We start from the raw sequence: 22235 nt of genomic DNA, 5'->3' as shown, positions 1-22235 counted from the left end.
TGTTGTGGTTCTTATTCAGAGGCTTTTCAAATACCTGCCACAGTCATTTAGTCTGAGAAATTACTCTGTCTTTCCCTATATGGAACAGGCTGCTCTGAGCGGCAGGTCACTAGAATGGTTGTTCTCTCTAAAAGTGAGAAACGGCAATATTCCCGTTTTATCTAACACTAGATTTTAAGTGCTATTAACCAGTCTGAGTTCTGGTCTCCTCTGAGTCCTGTTGATGTTAATGTGCATATCAAAATCAAACGAATAAGGGTCAAACAGAATTGGGTGAGTGATTTCATGTGGCTAAAAAAATGACCTTTAGCTGTTTGAAATAAAATCAGATATAAAACAATAGCATAGTCTATACCTGGTATGTATTTTGGGCGTGTAATTGACAGCATTCTTTGTCGTGTTATACACATGCAAACAGTTCACCCAAAAAAATAATTCACGAGTTTGCTGGTACATACTTATCTGGCGTGCTGTCCGAAGCCTAGGGGCTCAAGCACGTGACTGGGCTTGAGCGCTGAGATCAATCCCCCCCCACCAAGACTATTCAAATTTAATTAAACTTAAAATGTAAATTCCATCGATTAATTGGCAAAAAAGGATATATGAGTCAACCTGTAGTTAAGGCTTTAATGATTTGCAATACTATTCTGAAGGAAATGTTTAGCAGAGTTTCAGGAGCGTTTCAGACAACTGTCTCTCCTGATAGCTGAAGATCATTTGTCATTTTCATTGACTATCAAGGGTGTGAGCTGCAATAATACATTGAGTCGATAGACATGGTGAAATGAGTTCTTTAGATATTGTGTTCCCTGTGCTATTGAAACACACTCCAGGAAAATGTGTGCTCGCTCAAGGTCCAAATACTTTGCTATTCACAGAAAACTAATGAAATAGCTTTCACCAGAATCTGTTGAAAATGCTCATAAATATTTCATCAGGGACTGTAATCATGAGCAGAATGATAAAAACTACAGATGCCAAAACAACAGTAGCAGCATTCCTCATGCTAATGATGATACTAACATTCATATCATTAATATTTCTAAGACCTAAAGAAAAATATATTCAGTCACAGTTGCTTAAAGGGATAGTTCACCCAGAAATGTAAATTCAGTCATTGTTTACTCACTCCTGTGTTGTTATAACACTATATGACTTTCTTTCTTTTTCTGAACACAAAGGGAGAAATTGTGAATAAATGTTGTGCTCAGTGATGTCATACAATGGTAGTTTATGGTGACCACCTCTTCAAGCTTCAAAAGAACACAAAAGTATAATTCAGAAGTCTAATAAATTATTCATGAGACTCATGATTGTTATAAAAGTATACGATAAGATTTGATGAGAAACGAACTGAAATCTAATGTATTATTTAGTGAAAATGTTCACTGACCATTGATCTCCTGTGTGTGTTCATGATACGGCATGAGAGCAACAGTTCACGCAGCCCCCTCGCAACATTGGGGCGTTCAAGAGAAAACTTGTTCCCTATCTGTCACTCACTCGACGTTGGTGTCGATGTAGTGACACTAGGGGTCACTCTTGGGAGCCCGAGACACCTCTGGTCTTTGATAAAAGGCCAATGAAAATTGGCGAGTGGTATTTGCATGCCACTCCCCCGAACATACGGGTATAAAAGGAGCTGGTATGCAACCACTCATTCAGATTTTCTCTTCGGAGCCGAACGGTCATGCTCATTGAGCTGAATACTACTGTTCATTCACCTGCTGGATCTGACGGCGCATTTCAGCGGCTTCTCCCTCCTCTGCACTGGTGCACTGCAGAGAACGCCCCTGGGCGCTTCGGCAGAAAAACTAGAGAGTATATTTTCTGAAAGAGCATTTTTCCCCCTCTAAAAGAGTATATATTTCTCTAAAAGAGCGCACACACGGAACGTCTTTTTAAAGACGCGTCTTTTTAAAGATGCTTTTCCGATTGTGTGTTATTCCTGGTTGTGCTCGTTATCTCTCGCCTTCTAACGGTCACGATCACTGTCTTTCGTGTCTGGGCACTGCTCACGCGGAGACAGCGTTCGTGGATGGTCACATTCTCATTGCGAGAATGTGTCCATGGCAACGTTGCGGTCGCGGCTCGCCTTCGTAAGGAAGCGAGCCACCCCAGAGGCTCCCGCCTCGGTCCTTTTACCCACGGGTTTGAGGCCAGCGCGGCTAGCACTGGGGGCGATTTGGGGACCCCAATGGGACCGCCTCCGCCGGGTATCCCCCCGCGGAACTCCCATCCCCCAGCACGCTCGTCTGCCCCGATCGGGCTTCCGGGTGAGTCCGCCGGCTCGTCTCACGGCGAGTTCGACCTCTTATTCGGAGCCCGCGAAAGTGATGAGCTCTCGAGCGCAGCATCGGAGAGCGGGCTCGTCCAGTCGGAAGCCTCGGCTGGGCTCCTCCCTTCGGGGTCGATCGCCCAGTCACAGGCTGACGCGGAGATGACGACATGCTTTCCCGGACAGCCGCGAGCGTCGGTTAGAGTGGATTTCACCGCTCTTCCCTGAACCCTCGCGGCTCTGTGATTGGTTCCTGGGCTCGCGGCGCCGCTCAAAGCCACGCCCCGCCCCGTTCCTTTCTTCCCGGAAGTGCATGAAGAGCTGACAAGATCGCGGGAGGCACCTTTTACTGCCCGGTCCCGATCTTTTCAGCTTCCCCGCTCTCACTACCCTCGATGGTGGGGCGGCCAAGGGTTATTCGGCAATCCCCCGGTGGATAAAGGCGCTCGCGGTGCACCTATGCCCGCAGAGCGCCGCCACCTGGCGTGGGTGCCCAAAGCCCCGTCCAAGGCCTGTAGGTTTACGTTGTCTCTGACGGTCGAAGCCTACGGCGCTGCTGGACAAGCCGCCTCCGCCCTGCACGCCATGGCTCTCCTGCAAGTCTGCCAAGGCGCTAAAGGAACTGCACGAGGGTAGTTCCGCCCCGGGATTGATGCAGGAACTGCGCTCGACGACCGACCTCGCTCTCCGAGCGACGGAGGTCACGGCACGGTCTCCCGGGCGGACGATGGCCACACTAGTGGTCCAGGAGCGCCACCTTTGGCTCAACCTGGTCAAGATGGGTGAGGCCAACAGGACACGATCCCTTGCTGCCCCCATTTTCCAGGCGGGCCTATTCGGCGACACTGTCGAGGACTTTGCCCAGCAGTTCTCGATGGTAGAGCAGTAGATGGGTGCTAGCCGGCTTGTCCTGCCCCGGCGTGGCTCAAGATCCCCCCATCTACTCATCGCCGAGGGCGTCCCCCTGCGGTGACTGCACCGGCTCCGCCGCAGCCCGCCCCTCCGGCCCGGCCCCGGCGTGGAGCCCACCGCAGGAAGCCGACGCCACCCGTCTCACAGCCGGCACCGAAGAACCCACGGAGGTCTTCGAAGCGCCCCTGAGACGGGCGACCCAGGGACAACGAAACCCGCTGCTCTGGAGCTGGTAAGCAGATCTTCTTTTTGTTACCTTTTGCATTTAATTGCGCTGCATGCCCAAGTGGCTGCAGTACTCAAGAGCTCCGCAAGAGTGGTTTCCTTGTTCCCTGGGTCACATATTCGGTGTGTACGGCTGGCATCACGACCACCGTCCACCACTCCATTTGGCAGGTTGGCGCTCCAGCGGCGGTCTCCCGCCCTGAGCGCCCAGCTGTGGCACAAATCTGCCCCCGATGTGACAGTCTCCACGGGTCATGAGGACAGGCCTCTTCCTCCCCCGTCCCAGGCTGTTCCGGGGGTGGTCACAAGGAGCCAGGTAAGTGCTTCGATGTCCTCTGACTCAGCACGGCCACGATGGGGTGTGGCACCTCAGGCTCCGCCCCGCCGCGAGGCCCCACCCGCCGGTACATCCGATGACGTTGTCCCTTTGGTCCCCCTTGCGCGGAACTCGGGTGCATGGCTTGCGCTTTCCAGTCCGTCGCGAGGGCTGGTCCGGACCGTCCGACTCGGCTGCACGATTCACTTCGCTGGGCATCCGCCCAGGTCCAGCGGTGTCCACTTCACCTTGGTGAAAGATGGAAACGCTGCTACCTTGCGCGGAGATCGCTACCCTCCTACGGAAGGACGCGATAGAACCTGTCCCTCCAGCCGAGATGAAGAGGGGGTTTTACAGCCCCTACTTCATTGTACCGAAAAAAGGCGGTGGGTTGCGGCCAATCTTGGACCTGCGAGTACTGAACCGGGCCTTACACAGACTCCCGTTCAAGATGCTGACGCAAAGACGCATTCTAGCGAGCGTCCGGCATCAAGATTGGTTCGCGGCGGTAGACCCGAAGGATGCGTACTTTCACGTCTCGATCCTTCCTCGACACAGACCCTTCCTGCGGTTTGCGTTTGAGGGTCAGGCGTATCGGTACAAGTCCTCCCTTTCGGCCTGTCCCTGTCTCCTCGCGTCTTTACGAGGATCGCAGAGGCTGCCCTTGCCCCGTTAAGGGAGGTGGGCATTCGCATTCTCAACTATCTCGACGACTGGCTAATCCTAGCTCACTCTCGAGACGGGTTATGCGCACACAGGGACCTGGTGCTCTCACACCTCAGCCGACTAGGGCTTCGGGTCAGCTGGGAAAAGAGCAAGCTCCTCCCGGTTCAGAGCATCTCTTTTCTCGGTTTGGAGTTGGACTCAAGTCTCCTTGACGGCGCACCTTATGAACGAGCGCGCCCAGTCGGTGCTGGCCTGTTTGAAGGCGTTCAAACAGAAAACAGCGGTTCCACTGAAACATTTTCAGAGGCTCCTGGGGCATATGGCGTCCTCGGCGGTGGCCACCCCGCTCGGGTTGATGCATATGAGGCCGCTTCAGCACTGGCTCCAGACTCGAGTCCCGAGACGGGCATGGCGCCACGGGACACACCGCGTGGCCATTACACCGGTCTGTCACCGTCTTTTCAGCCCTTGGACCGACCTCTCGTTTCTACGAGCAGGTGTTCCTCTAGAACTGGTCTCCAGGCGCATCGTGGTCACGACAGACGCCTCCAAGACGGGCTGGGGCGCTGTTTGCAACGGGCACGCAGCCACCGGCCTCTGGACGGGTCCGCGGCTGCGTTGGCACATCAACTGCCTCGAGTTACTGGCAATTCTGCTCGCCCTGCGGAGGTTCCGGCCGTTGATCCAGGGCAAGCACGTGCTAGTTCGGACAGACAGCACGGCAGCGGTAGCATATGTCAACCGCCAAGGCGGTCTGCGCTCCCGCTGTATGTCACAACTCGCCCGCCGTCTCCTCCTCCGGAGTCAGCAGCACCTCAAGTCGCTGCGAGCCACTCATATCCCGGGCAACCTCAACGTTACAGCGGACGCGCTGTCACGGCAGGTTCCCCGCAGGGGAGAGTGGAGACTCCACCTTCAGGTGGTCCAGCTGATTTGGAGTCGATTCAGTCCGGCACAGGTGCACCTGTTCGCCTCCCAAGAATCCTCCCACTGCCCGCTCTGGTACGCCCTCACCGAGGCCTTCCTCGGCATAGACGCGCTGGCACAGCTGGTCCCCTGGCATTCGCAAATATGCGTTTTCCCCAGTGAGCCTGCTCGCACAGACCCTGTGCAAGGTCAGGGAGGACGAGGAGAAGGTCGTCCTGGTAAGCACCCTACTGGCCCGCCCAGACGTGGTGCTCGGACCTCACGCTCCTCGTGACAGCTCCCCCGGGCAAATTCCCCTGAGAAAGGCCCTTCTTTCTCAGGGAAGGGGCACCATTCGGCACCCGCGCCCAGACCTCTGGAATCTCCATGTCTGGCCCCTGGACGGGACGCGGAAGACCTAAGCCGTCTCCCACCTGCGGTGGTAGACACATTCACTCAGGCTAGGGCTCCCTCTACGAGGCGCCTGTATGCCTTTAAGTGGTGTCTGTTCGCTAAGTGGTGTTCTTCCCATCAGGAAGACCCCCAGAGGTGCGCAGTCAGATCAGTGCTTTCCTTCCTGCAAGAGAGGTTGGAAGGGAGGCTGTCCCCTTCCACCTTGAAGGTGTACGTTGCTGCCATAGCAGCACGCCATGACGCAGTCGACGGTGAGTCCTTAGGGAAGCATGATCTGATCATCAGGTTCCTAAGAGGCGCCAGGAGGCTGAATCCCTCCAGGCCACGCCTTGTTCCCTCATCAGACCTCTGTAGTTTTTCAGGGTCTACAGAGAGCCCCCTTTGAGTTTTGCAGTCAGCCGGGCTTAAGGCACTCTCCTTGAAGACTGCCCTCCTGACTGCGCTCACTTCCATCAAGAGGGTAGGTGACCTGCAAGCATTCTCTGTCAGCGAAATGTGCCTGGAGTTCGGTCCGGGCTATTCTCACGTGATCCTGAGACCCCCGACCGGGCTATGTGCCCAAGGTTCCCACCACTCCTTTTAGAGACCAGGTGGTGAACCTGCAAGCGCTGCCCCAGGAGGAGGCAGACCCAGCCCTGGCGTTGCTGTGTCCGGTGCGCGCTTTGCGCATCTATTTGGATCGCACGCAGAGCTTTAGACTCTCTGAGCAGCTCTTTGTCTGCTTCGGTGCACAGCGGAAAGGAAGCGCTGTCTCCAAGCAGAGGATCGCCCACTGGCTTGTTGATGCCATATCTATGGCATATCTCGCCCAAGACATGCCGCCCCCGGTAGGGCTACGGGCCCATTCTACCAGGGGTGTGGCGGCTTCTTGGGCTCTGGCCAGAGGTGCCTCTCTAACAGACATTTGTAGAGCAGCGGGCTGGGCAACACCCAACACCTTTGCAAGGTTCTACAACCTCCGGGTGGAACCGGTTTCGTCCCAGGTAGTGGCACGCAACACAAGCGGATAAGCCCGGGATAGCCGGCCGGGTGTATCGCTTGCACATAGCGCCTTCCACCTCCTTTTGAGCTGAAGACGTGCGCTGTTAATTCCCAGTAGTGTTCACAAAGGTTGTTCCCTGGTTGACTTCCTCCGAGCCCTGTGGCAGTCGAGTTTTCGGAGAGACTCGCTGCCGGCCCAGTACACGCGCTAACTAAGAGCCCGGTTCTGGGGTAGGTGCTCCGCATGTGGCGGTTCCCTGTAAGGCTAACCCCATGCGATCTATATCTTCCGCTAGTTCGTTTCCCTACTGGCAAACTGCGTCTTCCTTGGGCAGAGCCCCTCAGTCTCCATGTTGTAGTAACTCCTCCCCCATTGGGTAGGATCTACCTTGAAGGCTCTCCACATGGTTGGAAAGACCATGTGATGTATTCTTCCACTTAAATATCCCCCCTCTCTTGGGGCGAGGTGTGGTCTCCGCGGTGTCCTCCCCTTGGGAGGGACACCCCCCGACTAGACCTGGCGGCCCAGTCGGATAATCCCCCTTCTTTTTTAGGGAGTGGAAAAAGAGAAGGGGAAAGAGGCCATGACTGGGTTAAGCCTGTCTCTATCTCTGGGTAGTCGACTTGTCCCCAAAAAGGGCCGTTCGACACTCATAACTGTGTTGGGGGAGGTTACGTGTCGACCTGGTGTGCTGGCTATGAGGCACACAGCAAGTCTGCCCACCACACACCGCCAGTTCACGTAACACAGTTCAGCCTTGTGGCGTTTTGTATAGGGACCCCTAGTGTCACTACATCGACACCAACGTCGAGTGAGTGACAGATAGGGAACGTCATGGTTACTGGTGTAACCTCCGTTCCCTGATGGAGGGAACGAGACGTTGGTCCCTCCTGCCACAACGCTGAACTACCCGCTGAAATGGCCGGACCTTATATCGGCTCCTCAGCGTAAAACCTGAATGAGTGGTTGCATACCAGCTCCTTTTATACCCGTATGTTCGGGGGAGTGGCATGCAAATACCACTCGCCAATTTTCATTGGCCTTTTATCAAAGACCAGAGGTGTCTCGGGCTCCCAAGAGTGACCCCTAGTGTCACTACATCGACACCAACGTCTCGTTCCCTCCATCAGGGAACGGAGGTTACACCAGTAACCATGACGTTTTGTTTATCTATAAACAGGTCCTCCACAGTGATAGTGACAACAGAACACAACACAGCTGCACACAAAACAGAGAACAGAACTTACTAAACATGTCTGAAGAGTTTGTAGTTGAAGAATTGATGCATTTCTATGCCCAGCCTTATTTTTTGGACCAGTGCCATTTCACAGCAGACAGAGTTATACGCACGATACCGAAAATAGAAAATAAGCGATCGATAGAATGTACCGTCGCTCGTCACTGCTGGTTAGAACAAAAGCTCTGATTAACATAGAAAATATACCTTTTATCGCATGTCATCGTGGTGTGACTGTGGCATCCTGTAGCCTCCTCTATGTTTCTGTTTGATTTACGAGTACTCCGTTAAAAAAAATAAGGCTGGGCATAGAAATGCATCAATTCTTGGACTATAAACTCTTCAGACATGTTTAGTAAGTTCTGTTCTCTGTTTTGTGTGCAGCTGTGTTGTGTTCTGTTGTCACTATCACTGTGGAGGACCTGTTTATAGATAAACAAAACGAGTTTTCTCTTGAACGCCCCAATGTTGCGAGGGGGTTGTGTGAACTGTTGCTCTCGTGCCGTATCATGAACACACACAGGAGATCAACGGTCAGTGAACATTTTCACTAAATAATACATTAGATTTCAGTTTGTTTCTCATCAAATCTTATCGTATGATTTCATAACAATCATGAGTCTCATTGAATAATTTATTAGACTTCTGAATTATACTTTTGTGTTCTTTTGAAGCTTGAAGAGGTGGTCACCATAAACTACCATTGTATGACATCACTGAGCACAACATTTATTCACAATTTCTCCCTTTGTGTTCAGAAAAAGAAAGAAAGTCATATAGTGTTATAACAACACAGGGGTGAGTAAACAATGACTGAATTTACATTTTTGGTTGAACTAATCCTGAGTTTATTGATTGCAGAAAAAGACAATAGTGTATTAAAATTCACCTCCACATGCCAATAATTGATCAACTAAAATTCCAACGTGTCACCACATCCTGCAATAATGTGTTTATAGTAAACTGATGTTAAAAAGTCCCATAGACTTGCATTAAAGGTAGAACCTGAGCCATATCTAAAGACCAGGACCATTATAGGGACTCTATTAGCCAGTAAACAACATTTTAAACATATCTGTTAATTAAGAAAAGTACAGTATTTCCTCTGTGAAACAGATGTTGATAGATTGATGATTGTACCTTCATGATAAACACACTGGACCACTGCAATGCTCTCTTCTGGTCTTTCCAAAAAAGCCTGGCAGATGTCTGTAATGAAAAATTCAACAGCATGAGCAGTGCAGACAGACAGCATGCATAATATCTGCTCATTTGAGATGGTTTTAAATTCTTTCAATGGGGTTTGATTTTGGGGTCTAACGCTGCGTTATGGCATTGATTCTCAAATTACGATTTGAAGCACAAAAATGGTTCACAGGTCTGTTCAGCAGGGAAAAACATGCTAAATGCAAATAATAAATGCAACTAACATTACAACATTATCATTGTTAAAAACAGAGTTCATTAAAATCCATTACTAATACAATCCAAAATGATGTCACTTCCTGGAGGCTTTTGCTATCCAAAAAGTGTTCCACGATTCATAGCAGAAGCCTGTTTTCATTTTCCGGTCTCCAGTGTTTCCACACGCATCAGCTTAAGTTTTTAGCAGATAATGTGATGTTTAGTGTATTCAATTCGTAAACATTGGCAAATAAAAAAACATGTGGCTCCATAGTGAAAAAAAAAACAGGAAAACTGGATAAATTGATCACCCATTAAAACAATATTTTTAAGAAAACAAAGAATCACCTGGAGTACAGTATTTCTCAGTTAACTGCCAGTCAGTACACACTGTGCCACGCTGGGACATGGCAATAATGACAACATAGGCCCAAAATGCTCAAAATCTTAATTTAATTACTGTGATCGAAGGAAACGAAGGAGTTATTTTTCTCAGGCCCTTCTTTATAACTTAAAAATGTCCAGTGAGCTATCTGTGAATGCTACTGTGCAAGTTTTATTGACATATAGCAATTCTGAATATTGGATAAATATATATATATATATATATATATAAAAAAAATTTTTTTTTAAGAAAAACTGCTATGAAAAACATTAATTGAATTTTCTTGATCAGCTTTACACCTTTTTTTAATTCAGTTTTTTTAAAACACAGACATGAATAGCTGATGTCCTGTCAGTTTTTAAGGTTTTGTTCAATAATAAAGTAAGTTACACTTATTAGGAGAAAACTTGCAAAAATACATAATACAACATTTAAATGATAGAAAAGCCATTTTTAAAATTAAATATATAAGTAGATAAAACAATGATACTGCTCTGCAGGAGTAATATTACGTGGATTATTTATTCATCATTTTTTACTCACCCTCATGTAATTCCAAGCCTGTATGATGTTCTGAGATTAGAGAATAGTGAATGTCAAGATAGTGGACAAATCAGTCTGTCTTAAAAGGTTTACAGTATATGTCACTGCTAAAAAATCAATTCCGCTAATTCCAAAGTTCCTTAAACATAAAAAAAACCATAAAACAATAATAAAAATGAGGGAGCAAATGAGTAAAATCTAAGTTTATTTCATTTTAGAAAAAGCAGCAAAAATTCCCTTACATATTTCCATCGTCAACAAACCTTTCAATGAGGCTAAACAAAATCATACTGGTGTTGCATACAGTCATGAATGAGGGAAAAATCCTCAAGATTTACAGAAGCAACAGATTTAGAGTGAGCTTGAAACATTTAACATATTTCCATAAGTTAATCTATTTGCTGAGACATTCAAAGCAGTTTCTATCAAACGTATGGTCTAAAGATCAGGGTGTAAAAAAACAGCAACAATAGAGCAAAATATAGCGCAATTGGATGGTAATAACAAAAACAGAGCTACAGTATGAGAAACACTGTTTAGAAACAGGAAACAATATTCAAACGTCCCGATTACATTCACATGAAGTTGTTCACCAGATTCACTGACGATCTTTTCCTGGACAAACAGATCGCGATTCCATTTCATGCCACAAGTGGTGCAGAAACTTCACATTTTGCCTTAAAAGTAGAAGTAAAATAGTATATAAATGTAACTGCAGTACTTGTATGTATTTTTCTCACATTTGTTTAATGTTATGGAATAACTGATTGAAAATGGAGGACTACATTACATACTGTCACATAAATAATGAAATACAGTTTTTGAAATAGGCTAGCAAACGTACATTCAGAACTGTACACGAGCAAATGAGAAAAGTCCCAAAAAGACGGTTTAGTTCAAAGCAATACTACAAGCTGGCTGTAGATGTTCTTTTACAATTTATTGTATGCTATATACATTATGCACTAAAATAACACTATTCAGGCTGAGAAATACTGTACGATTGCTGTCAGTTGAAGGCAGTCGCCCCATTGATACGAGTATGTTAAAATGTCATTATTTACTTATTCTTATGTCATTCCAAATTACGCTGTTATTTTTTACCCGTAAAACACAAGGTGTTCGGTTGCAACACAACTAGCACAATGTGTCAACGTGTCATTTCTGACAGAGTTTATTAAGGGAAGATTATCAGTGGTTTATTACTTACATTTGGGTCTGATTTCCCACATAAAGCTATCGTTTGGATTCAAAAGACTTGGGAATATAGTGCATATGTCATATGGATCTGTTGCTGTATGGACAGATCAGTTTAACCCTTTAAGCTCTGAAGGTGTTTTTAAAGATTTCCTGTTTCAGAAGCATACCCAAAATTAAAGGCTTATAACTCGACCAAAAAAAAAAAAGAGGGTCAAGTGTTTGGTGTCATTGTAAAGAAAACGTAAAATATATATATATATATATTAATGATAAAGATTATGATAAATAGCCTAAAAACTGCAAAAAATAAATTAAAAAAATAATAATAATAATAATAATAAGGTGGCTCCGAAAAACATTTGTTTTGTTCCCAGTCATGTCAACTGTATCTGAGAAAAATGTTGTGTTGATACGACAAAGCAATCAAAAGTTATAGCATTACAAAAATAATTGATCATAGTGTCCAAAAGCCTCTCCAAACAAATAAAACATAATAATTGTACATAAGAACTAATTACACATGCAAACACAACAATGACTAAAGGTTTGCATAGCATGCAGACATGATTTTAGTAATGAGATTTCACAGAATGAGTTTCATTCTGTGTCATTTGAGTCATCATTGAGTCTGTGTCATGTATTTGGCGCCATCTCCTGGTGGTCATATGTAACATTGTGCTTCATGTGGATTATCTAATGATCTATGAATCCTGATTATCTTGTGTGTGGACTCGTTTGAAAGATAATCACCTCCTCTAAGTAATGGTATGTGATATTTTATGCTCGGTTTACTTTTCGTGAAGTTATAAGAAAAACTGCGGCATATAAGCAACACCAACATAATTGTCAAAGACATACACTTATCTATTTCTCACTATATTTTTGTCTGTGAGTGGTTGTATTCTACTCTTTGAGAGATTTCCAACAACATATGACACATGACTATTTGATCAGTTTGATGTTTTTACTGATTGCAATAATATGTACAGTGCACTTTTGTTTTTAACAAATACCAAAACAGAACATTTCTGATTTGTCTGCAAATTTCAAAGCATTTGTTCAGTTTTGTTCATAATGTCTACATGCATTGGAAAATAGAGCTTCTAAGCTTTCAAACGATACCTGTTTTGTGTTGGTCAAGACTGTAGTTAGTAACATTTTTTTCTCCCATCTGAGTTTTAAAGGGTTAAAGATTCATCAAAAAAATCTCTTTTTGTGTTCCACTGAAAAAATAACAACATGCGGGTTTTAAACACCATGAGAATGAGTAAATAATGACAGAATTTTCATCATTGAGTGAACTAACTCTTTCAAATTGAAGAGTAAACCTTCTCAAATGTATGGCACAAATATTTTTAAATTGCATCCCGATCTCTTGTTTAAAATGTAAGATGTATACGCTTGTGGCTCCTCATTCGAGTTCAAGCTCTTATTATTTCTTGAAATAACAAAATATTCAAGAACTTGGCACAATGTTTGACGCACTCATTGCAAGTGTATCTATGGCACTTATACAAAAAGAGGACAATCAGGACAAACTGATAACCCCTTTAATTCACCACAGTGATCAATGCTATTGGTTTTATTGCTGGTTAGCACTGCTGCACGATACTAATATAACTCACTCTAGAACTCTTAAGGGGGAATACACTAAAGGCCTCAGAATACTTCATGTGAAATTGAAGAACGAACGTGTGTGATCTGGCCAAAACAAAGGTGTTTTTGAGTTTGTTTCAGTGGTTCGTAACAGCTCACCAGCGCAAACTTTCTGGAAAACTTTGTACAGGCTGCTAAACACTTTCTTACTGCCATTGGTCCACATCTTGAGTAAGTGTGACCTGGAGCTCCACCTACTTTGAGGCCGACAACTAATTCTCGTCCATTCAGTTAAGATCAGTCCACATGAAAACACTGGCGTGCAAAGTTATTAGCAAGCTGGTGCAAACTCACCTACATCTGTATGATTAGGGGCTCTATTTTTGTAAGTGCACAAACCGAAGCGCTACGACCATTCCTGCATTTGCAGTTTGGAGATTCCACCAGCAGGTGACAATAAAGTTCAAGTCCAACTTAAACGTACATTTGCATTTATTATCTCATTTGTGTTGGTATTTTTCCACCTGTTGTCGTTGAGTGATTTTTTAAGTCACTGCAAAAGAGGCCGGTGGAAGAAGGTGGAGAGAGTAAAATGTTTGGATTTGGTATGATTTTTTTGACCTCTTAGTTATTTTTATTATATTTTCATTTCGTTTGATGTGTAATTTGAATTTAGAAATATTTATGGTTTAATTTTTTCATGTTTCAATAAATGAATTTAAATGGCCAAAATCGACCGGTAGAAGTGAAGTGCATTCAGATACAATCACTGTTAATACTAGTCATGATTTGTGTGTCAGTAGATGAAAGTTATAAATAATTATTATTTAATTTAACGGAGCATACATCCAAATTCTGACGATAATCACATTTTCTATGCGTATAAAAGGAGCATAACTGTCATAGAAATATACCTGACGTTCATCAAGGATGCAGTTAATGCACAAAAGAACAGAAGTCCTTCTAATTCATTGCATACAGTCCATTTACACTACAAACTTCTCATGAATGTCTTAGTTTAAATCGTTGGTGCTTGCCCTCAATGGACTATATGATAGGATGCAGATGCTGGAATAACCGGAGAAGAACCTCAGAATTAAATTGCACTTGGTCCAGCCTTTTTGTGTGTTTCACTTGCGCCTAGACTTAGCGCATGCTTGCACAAAAATACCAAAACTTCATGGCCATGCCCACTGACTTTGCACTGTGCTTAACACTTATGCTCTTAAAACAGGGCCCTAGGGCTGTCACTATTATGAAATTTGGCTGACGATTATGTGTGAAATATTTGCGATTATGACGATTAATTGTCTGTTTTAGGCTTCCACGATTAATGGTCATAGGCTACTTCTTAAGGTGTATATTTATTAATTCATATTTAACTTGGAATCATAAAATAGGGTTATATGATTTTTTTTAAGGCTTTAAAAATGTATGAATGGCATGAAAAATCATATTTTAACTATTAAATATCTGTCTCTATGCAACAGTAAAACATTTATATCCTAAATGTATATTTAAGGCTCTCCAATTAAACCCACGTGCCCTTAGTTTGCATGAAGAAAGACCTTTGAGATTCTCCATGTATTTTAAAATAGGTTTCTTCATTCCATCAATTCTACAGAAATAAAGCGTGCATATCCTCCTGCATGCAATTTACACTGCGTGTATCAACCCCGATGATAAGAACATTTGACATTAAACGAGTGTTAAATTAAAGTGAAACCGTAGCTTATATTTTCGCTGAAGTTTGGTGCGCGAACCTCCACAGGCTGCACGAGCATCACAGTGCTTTATAAGATAAGTGTTTCATCTTCACGTACTCTTCAGGAGCTGCTGTGGGAGTGGTTCACGGTCGGAGTTCAATTAAAGGAGACACACAAGTGCACCGTTCTTGGCATTCATGTGCCGTCTGCAGCTGAAAGCCATTCGCACATCTGCCCAAAGTGAGATATGTCTATCATCATTCTTTTGTCTGTATTCTGCCCATTAACACTCATTTATACACTCATCTATGTAGTAGTATCAGTGTCGTAATAAATTAAAATAACAGAGTGTAACCGGTGAATATTATGGCCACGTATAGTGTGTTAGCATATTTGCGGCATGAATGTGTTGCGTCTTTTGACGTATTGTGCAGCAGGTGGCGCTCGTATTATGTGTGTTGTTTTTGTTTTGTCTCTCTCTCTCTATACCTCCCTCACAGGATTGGACGGTGGTGAAAATCAGCTAGTCCTGGGGAATGGTGTATGTGGAGAGGTCTGCCTACTTAAGGGGATGGTGTTGATCAGACGGAAATGGCTCCCAAGGCCGTGGTGGCCTTTTGTACTCTGTAGTGTTTTTCTTCCTTGTTAGCATGTGGTAGTGAAAGCCAATGTCTAATTTGTGAGTGATTGTTTCATCCAAAGCTACTATGTGATTGATCTTAAAGAGGAAGCCGTAGGAAATGGGGGCCTGTTTCTTTTAATGTGTGTTGAGTTTTTTCTTGTTTCTGGAACAGTTAGGGAGGTAGGGAAGAATTGTGTATTTTATTTGGTTTCTTTTTTGATTAGGGAAGTTAGTTTTCAACTGGGGCGTTCGAATCACCTTTTGTTTGTTATTTTGGCCACACTCATTTCTGAAGTCATTGTTTCGCTCAAACAAAGAAAAAAGAAATGTCTCACACAATAAATTTGGGAGTTTTGGTTAATCCTGCTTGTGTCGTCTCGTTTATGTTGCGTCCTTACCCCTAGATGGGATGTAACAAATGCAAAATGTAAACATGACAAATTACACATTATCTACTTCACAAATATTACTTTGAATCATCATTGAGAGGTTAAAACAGCATCTTATACTGATCTCATGTGAACTCTACTCATAGATGACACCTGAATCTTTTATAGTGTGTCCACAATTTTCAGTTTTCCGATATATTACTAAATAAAATACAGGTTTTATGCTGCACATTGTTTTGCAAATGACTGTTGTACCAAATTGTCTCACACGTTAAATCAGGAAATCAGGATGCAAATAATATTACTTCATTTCTTCATTAATGTTTAAGGGCTCTTTATGCCTGACGCTTGTTTCATTTGAGCTTTAGTTGCTGTACCATGTTACAGCTGAGTTGCGAATAGTTATTACATTCACTGTTCACATTATACAGGTTAATAAGTGTAATGTTACTTGATTCATAAAAGAGTCCGTAACAAAATAACACCCTCGCTGTTTGTATTCAAGCACCTGGGTGCGCTCTTTTTCATCTAAATTGTCTTTCACTTGCAGAGCGAAGTAATTGGAGTTATACTCGCGTCGTAGAGTGTCCGTGCGGGAGGCCCGTGCTACTCGGGGTGCTGTTACCGAATGCGTTAAAGGGGTGATACGATGTTTGAATGCCACCAAAAGAACTTGGAATCATAGTGATGGTGTTCGGCGTCATGAGCGGGATATCGTCAGGTGAACGTCGCAATGTAAGCGCGTAATCAGGAGGACAGGTTAGGCGAATCATGTCATGGCCTTGCAGCGAATCGCAATCATGGTCGAGATCGTGGTCGAGCTGTTTCATCTGTAGGGACATCAGTTCCTCGCTTGGGACACGAGGAACGTCATTAACAAGGTTTCTTGGAGGACTCAGTCGCCGACTGGACTCCAAGCGGTGTTTGTCTTTCTTGTAGTAGAGTGCGGCGAATGCCAGGATGTTCAAGAAGAGCAGAGAGGCGCCAACGGCAATCGTGACACTCAACTCGGTCGAGTAATCTCTCGCCTCGATGATAACAGTCCCATCACCGTACTCGGTCTTCTGCTGGTCTGACATCTGTTTGGTGTTGGCTGGCGGAATGGCCGGATGGCGCGTGGTGGAAGGCCAGAGTTTGTTGGACAAACGCTTGGTGTATGAGAACGGCGTCGTGTCCTGCGGTGGAATTTTGGTTGTTGTTGAAACATACTGGAAGAGTTCATTGATGTTGTGTAAGTGTGGCACGAGCTCCAACCAGAAAGCAATCTTGGTGGCTCTGTAGTGGTCGCGAACACGAGGCTTCAGGCCGATGTGCAGGTAGAGCTGGTCTTTAGGGTTGTATTTAGACCAGGCCACCTCCTCAAAGCGATTTGGTTTAGTATGGATGAATTTTGTATCTTGGGGAACTGGCTGATTTGGGTCTCTGTAAAACAAAACATATTTTACATTAGTGGTCGACACTGGAACAAGGGAATTTTAACACTTCTGTTAATAGACTAAGTAAGCATGGTTATCGGCCAATGCCGGTAATCGCAAAAAGGCAAAATATGTGCCGATTAATCGGCCTGGCATATATATCGGTCAATCACTATTGTACATGAGCAAAGAAAAAATGACCACCACAAATTTCACAGGCCATCACATTGTCAGAATTAGAAGAAAAAATTAGCTGGGTTTCCATCCAACAATTTTTAAGCGAATTTTGAAATTGTGCATAAGAAATCCTGAAAGGAAAATCTTGCTATGTGAATAAACTCTCAAAATCACTTAAAATGTAATGCACTACGAGGAGGTGGATTGTCTAGAGTTTTGCATTAGTTAAAATGCGCAATAAGGTGATGAAAACAGTTTATTTGCAAAACAATGGTGTGTTTTGACCATTCATGAACTTATGAATGTGCAATAGCTTGATGTGACTGGCCCAACAAAAGGTCTAACATTCAGAAGTTTTTAACCCACACTAGTCTTTTAAGTGAGTCCTCACAATCTGCAAGAACAGTTTTGAGCATGGGCGCTCCCATGATTTCGGAGGCTGGTAGCGTGTGAGCATCGCAGCAATTTCAGCCCTCGTTATACCAGATATTACATTATTATGTGCCATTTTCTAGAAGGATTTAATAAAACGAGGTAGAATTGCTCCAATCCTGCAAATAAAACTCTCCCTGAAGCAAGGAGGTCATTCAGCTGCTCCCTCAAGATAATGCACATGACATAGTGGATGGCAACGCACAACGGTTCGTATGTTCTTTAGTAACATTTTTAGAAATGCGCTTTAAAAAATGCAAAACATTTAGATGGAAACCCAGCTAGTGCTGTAGAACAAGTTAGATAAAAGAATCAAGGTAACATAGTCGACCACGGAAATATGGGTCTCGCTGTAGTCTGTATTGGCCTAAAGAATCTAAACAGACCAGCGTCACGGCATTAGGCCAAATATTCAAAATGATTCCCTTCTTTCACAAAAGGGAATATCTTCATCAGTATGTGGTACTGTCCCCAAACTGCTCATGTGCACTCGAGGCATGGTGGGCATGAGTGCGTTTACATGCACACTAACACGCTCAGTGCTCCAGGCTGCGACTGAAAAATTAAATTAAAAAAATTATTAACAATAATTTTAAATCAAGTCACCATTGACAACAGTCAATGAGCCATGATGTCCGATTTGTGAACAAATGATTCTTTTGAACCGGATCTTTATAATGAATCTGCTGAAAAGATTCACAAAACGGGTTTGAACTCACTAGCTCAGGTTAGCAGTGTCAGTCGCTGAGTTCAGAATGGCATACTACCCATACTACTCTTACTACTTCTACCTTATATGTCTATGGCAGAAATAGTAAGAGTAGTATGGTAGTATGGCATTCCGAACTCGGCCAGTGAGTTATCAACATTTCAAAATAAGAGTCCCCAGTGTTTTTCTGGCTTTTTATAATTAAACGTTATGGACCAAATCTTGTTTATTTTCTGGGATTTCAACTCAGTCACACTGCATCTGGGATTTGACGTGAGTGCATAAGTTTGCACCCCCCTTGCAGAATCTGCAAGATGTTTATCATTTTAAAAAATACGAGGGATCATAACAGTTGCATTTTGTCTTTTAGCCTATTTAGTACCTCCCAGATGAAGCTATTAGACATAACAGATATTTACATATATTCCACAAAACAAAATAATAACTGAATTTACACAAATGATCCTAATCAAATGTTTACATGCCCTTGGTTCAGTCAAAAATGACTGTTTGTGTCTTTTGTGATGGTTGATCATGAGTCCCTTCTTTTTCCTGAGCAGTAAAGCTGTCCTTTGCTCTTAAGGAAAATCCTCCAGCGGCATATTCGGCACATTTGAGTTCTTCTCAAGAGTGGCTATATGAGGTTGACCTCCAGCTTTTGACACTTTAGTACAACTGAGGGACGCATACACAACTATTACAAAAGGTGCAAACGTTCATTGATGCTCAAGAAGGAAACATACTATATAAAGAACCGAGGGGATTTAATGTTTTGAACAGAATGATTTGTGTAACTTGTTATTATTTTGTCTTGTTGCATATATGTAAATATCAGTTGTGTAGCTGCTGAAGGGCAGTACAAGAAAAAATAGTTTAATTGTAATTTTTTTTTAAATCTTTTATCTCTTAAATTTATATAATTCTGAAAGGGGTGTGTATTATTATGAGACAAAAGGAGGATGCAAACTACTCAACTGTATATATATAAAATACTTATCCATTTTTCAAAATCGGCCGATTAATCGGTTATTTGTTGTCTTTATTTTTTGACTTTCAATTTTGCTTCTGAACAACCATCTACATTGCGCAATTCTGTATTTTAGCCACTAAAAACAGCCATTTGGCTCCATGGTCGTTTTTGTTGTGTGGAGCCCTGACGATATCTATCGTGGCGACAATATAAAGTGTCAGACGATAGAGATTTTGCGATATGTTAATATCCATGTACTCAGCGTGGGCTAATCTATCAGTGGGCAGGGCTTCATGGGAGACTGAGAGAACTGAAGAAACATGGACAAGGTTTATATGGCATTATAACATTTTCGGCAGCCGGCCAAGCAAATTCAGTGACATTCAGCTTGATTCAAAAGTGCTTAATATTCTTCTCATCTGACACGCTCATCTGTGTTTAATCTCTGGAGCATGCAAGTGCGTGCGAGTCCAGTAGGCTTCCCAATATTTACAGGAGAGTGTCACGGATTTAGCAGGAATTAATGAATGAATGCTACATTTATATAGCACTTTTCTAACACTACACTCAAGGGGCTTTACACAGTGAACAGGGGACTCTCCTCAACCACCACCAGTGTGCAGCATCCACCTGGATGATGCGACAGCAGCCATAGTGCACCAGTATGCTCACCAGCTATTGGTGGAGAGGAGACAGTAGAGTTATAGAGCCAATTAATGGATGGAGATTATTAGGAAGCCATGATTGAGAAGGGCTAATGGGGGCCATTTGGCCAGGATACCGGGGTTACACCCCCTACTCTTTTTCGAGAAGTGTTCTGGGATTTTTAATGACTACGGAGAGTCAGGACCACGGTTTAACTTCTCATCCGAAGGACGGATGAGGACCCAAATGCAGGAATGAGTGAAAAAACAAAACAAAACAAAACTCCCACAGGGGAGAGGAAACAAACAAAACATAAACCAGAAAAAGATATAAACAGGAACTGATGGAAACAGGAACAACTCAGATGATGTCTTGTTTTGAAGGCTCCGTGCTAGCTAGGACGCATCCTTTGAATGCAGTGGTATACCGAACGCCTTCTTTTAAACAAGCCTTGTTTAAACGAGACAGAACTTATCATGGTTGCTATGACAGCACACCACTCTTTAACAGGCATGAGCGCTTTGAATGAGAAGGGAACAAAGTCCCTTTGGAAGGGAATGTAGGTACATTTTAGGTGAGTTATAATGATGTAGAGAGAAAAGAAAATTGATGTACTTTTAGACTATAATAATTTATTTTAATTATATATTACTACAAGTATACATATTATATACTCTGCACCCGTCTACTGAGGTACTTCAACTTGCGTTTGACACACCCACCTGCTGGCGATGCCAATCAGAAGATTGAGACACAACCCATGTTTTGTGGTGGTGTGTTAAGATCCAAGATTTTTGGTTGAGGGTCCAGAGTTTTATGCGTGACGTATTGGACACTCAATTTTCATTTTGCCCCAGACTCTCTATTTTAGGTGATGGGGCGGTCATTAATATAAGGGATAGATACATAAAAAGCTGGGTCCTAGCCAGAGTTATGATCGGCAGACGGATCATTCTTAGGGGATGGAAGTCAGCTGGAGCGCCCTCATTTCAGGAGTGGTGCACAGAGATGGGCGGGGTGGTGATATATAGAAGGCTGGGAAAATGGGATTTGTTTAATAGGAAGTGGGGTAAATATTTGGCCTTTTTGGAGGGTTCTCAGGGAGGGGCAGTGGAGAGGGATTTGTAGTTTTAAATGTGGGGGGAGGGGTTTAATTTATATAATTTGATTCTGTATTTTCTGTTATGTTTATTTAATTTGTGAATGGAATCAATAAAAATTATCAATAACATTACTTGCATTTGACATCATAGAATTATGGGTTGTGAGTTCCCACGAAGGATACAGACGTGGCCTTTGAAAATGCGTGTTTTTCATGCGCCATCAGGCAATCCCTCACGTGAAAACACTCGACTTACCGCAGGAGAGCTTCTTAGAATTAAAATACATGTGTTGTACGTCTCATAATATCCACCAGGTTGCGCATTAAAGACTTGAGGAAGAGCTCACGCCCCTCTGTCTAGTAAGTGACAGGTCGCCTGCTTTTGTGGGTGTGTAGAAAAGTATTATCTTATCTTGTAAGAAAGGTATTAGAAAATATTAAATATAAAGGCTACAATTCACTCTGATAAGAAACATTGAACAGCTAAGGTGACTGAAAGTGAGACTGATTCTAATACGTGTGTTTCGGCTGCTATTATTATTATTATTTTGTACAAAATGGCATAAAATATTTTTCTGCATATTTTTTTTTTTCCTGGCATTTTCTCCCCCTTCATTCACAAGTGGTGCCTTATGGGAAATACCTGAAAAATATTTGATATTTTGATATAGGCCTTTGTGTAATGGACTAAAACAATGCCCAACTAGAAACAAATTTCTCTCGCTCCACTTGTCACAAACACGATCTATTGCTAAAAAAAAAAAACGACATGGTAAGAGCATTTATTTGATTAAGCCAGTCATTGCTAGAAGTGCACAAGGAAAAAGCTTGATGTGGCTTCACCTCACCGAAACTCCACGCTTTGCATTTAATTGGGCCATCCATTCGTTTGTTGTCAGTTTTCTTATTTCAACCAAGGCCACTGATGTTAAGTTTTTTCTTTTTAATGGTTTTCTATGGAAAAATCTTGATGAAATACTATGCACTGTGTGTTCAGATTATGA

The 22235-nt window shown here is 43.5% G+C and overlaps 1 protein-coding gene across 1 annotated transcript in view; it reads right to left on the bottom strand.

Annotated features, from left to right (window-relative positions):
• The window catches only part of LOC127446978 (neuroligin-4, X-linked-like), a 760753-nt gene that overhangs the window by 717185 nt on the left and 21333 nt on the right, over positions 1 to 22235 (bottom strand). Inside the window, exon 5 of the mRNA XM_051708393.1 lies at positions 12219 to 17203. Within this exon, the coding sequence (XP_051564353.1) occupies positions 16348 to 17203 (856 nt within the window). The 3' untranslated portion in view covers positions 12219 to 16347. The remainder of the gene's footprint in view (positions 1 to 12218; positions 17204 to 22235) is intronic.

The sequence above is a fragment of the Myxocyprinus asiaticus genome, chromosome 10 (assembly GCF_019703515.2).
Source record: "Myxocyprinus asiaticus isolate MX2 ecotype Aquarium Trade chromosome 10, UBuf_Myxa_2, whole genome shotgun sequence".
Taxonomy (NCBI): domain Eukaryota; kingdom Metazoa; phylum Chordata; class Actinopteri; order Cypriniformes; family Catostomidae; genus Myxocyprinus; species Myxocyprinus asiaticus.
This window is presented reverse-complemented; position numbering and strand designations above follow the sequence as displayed.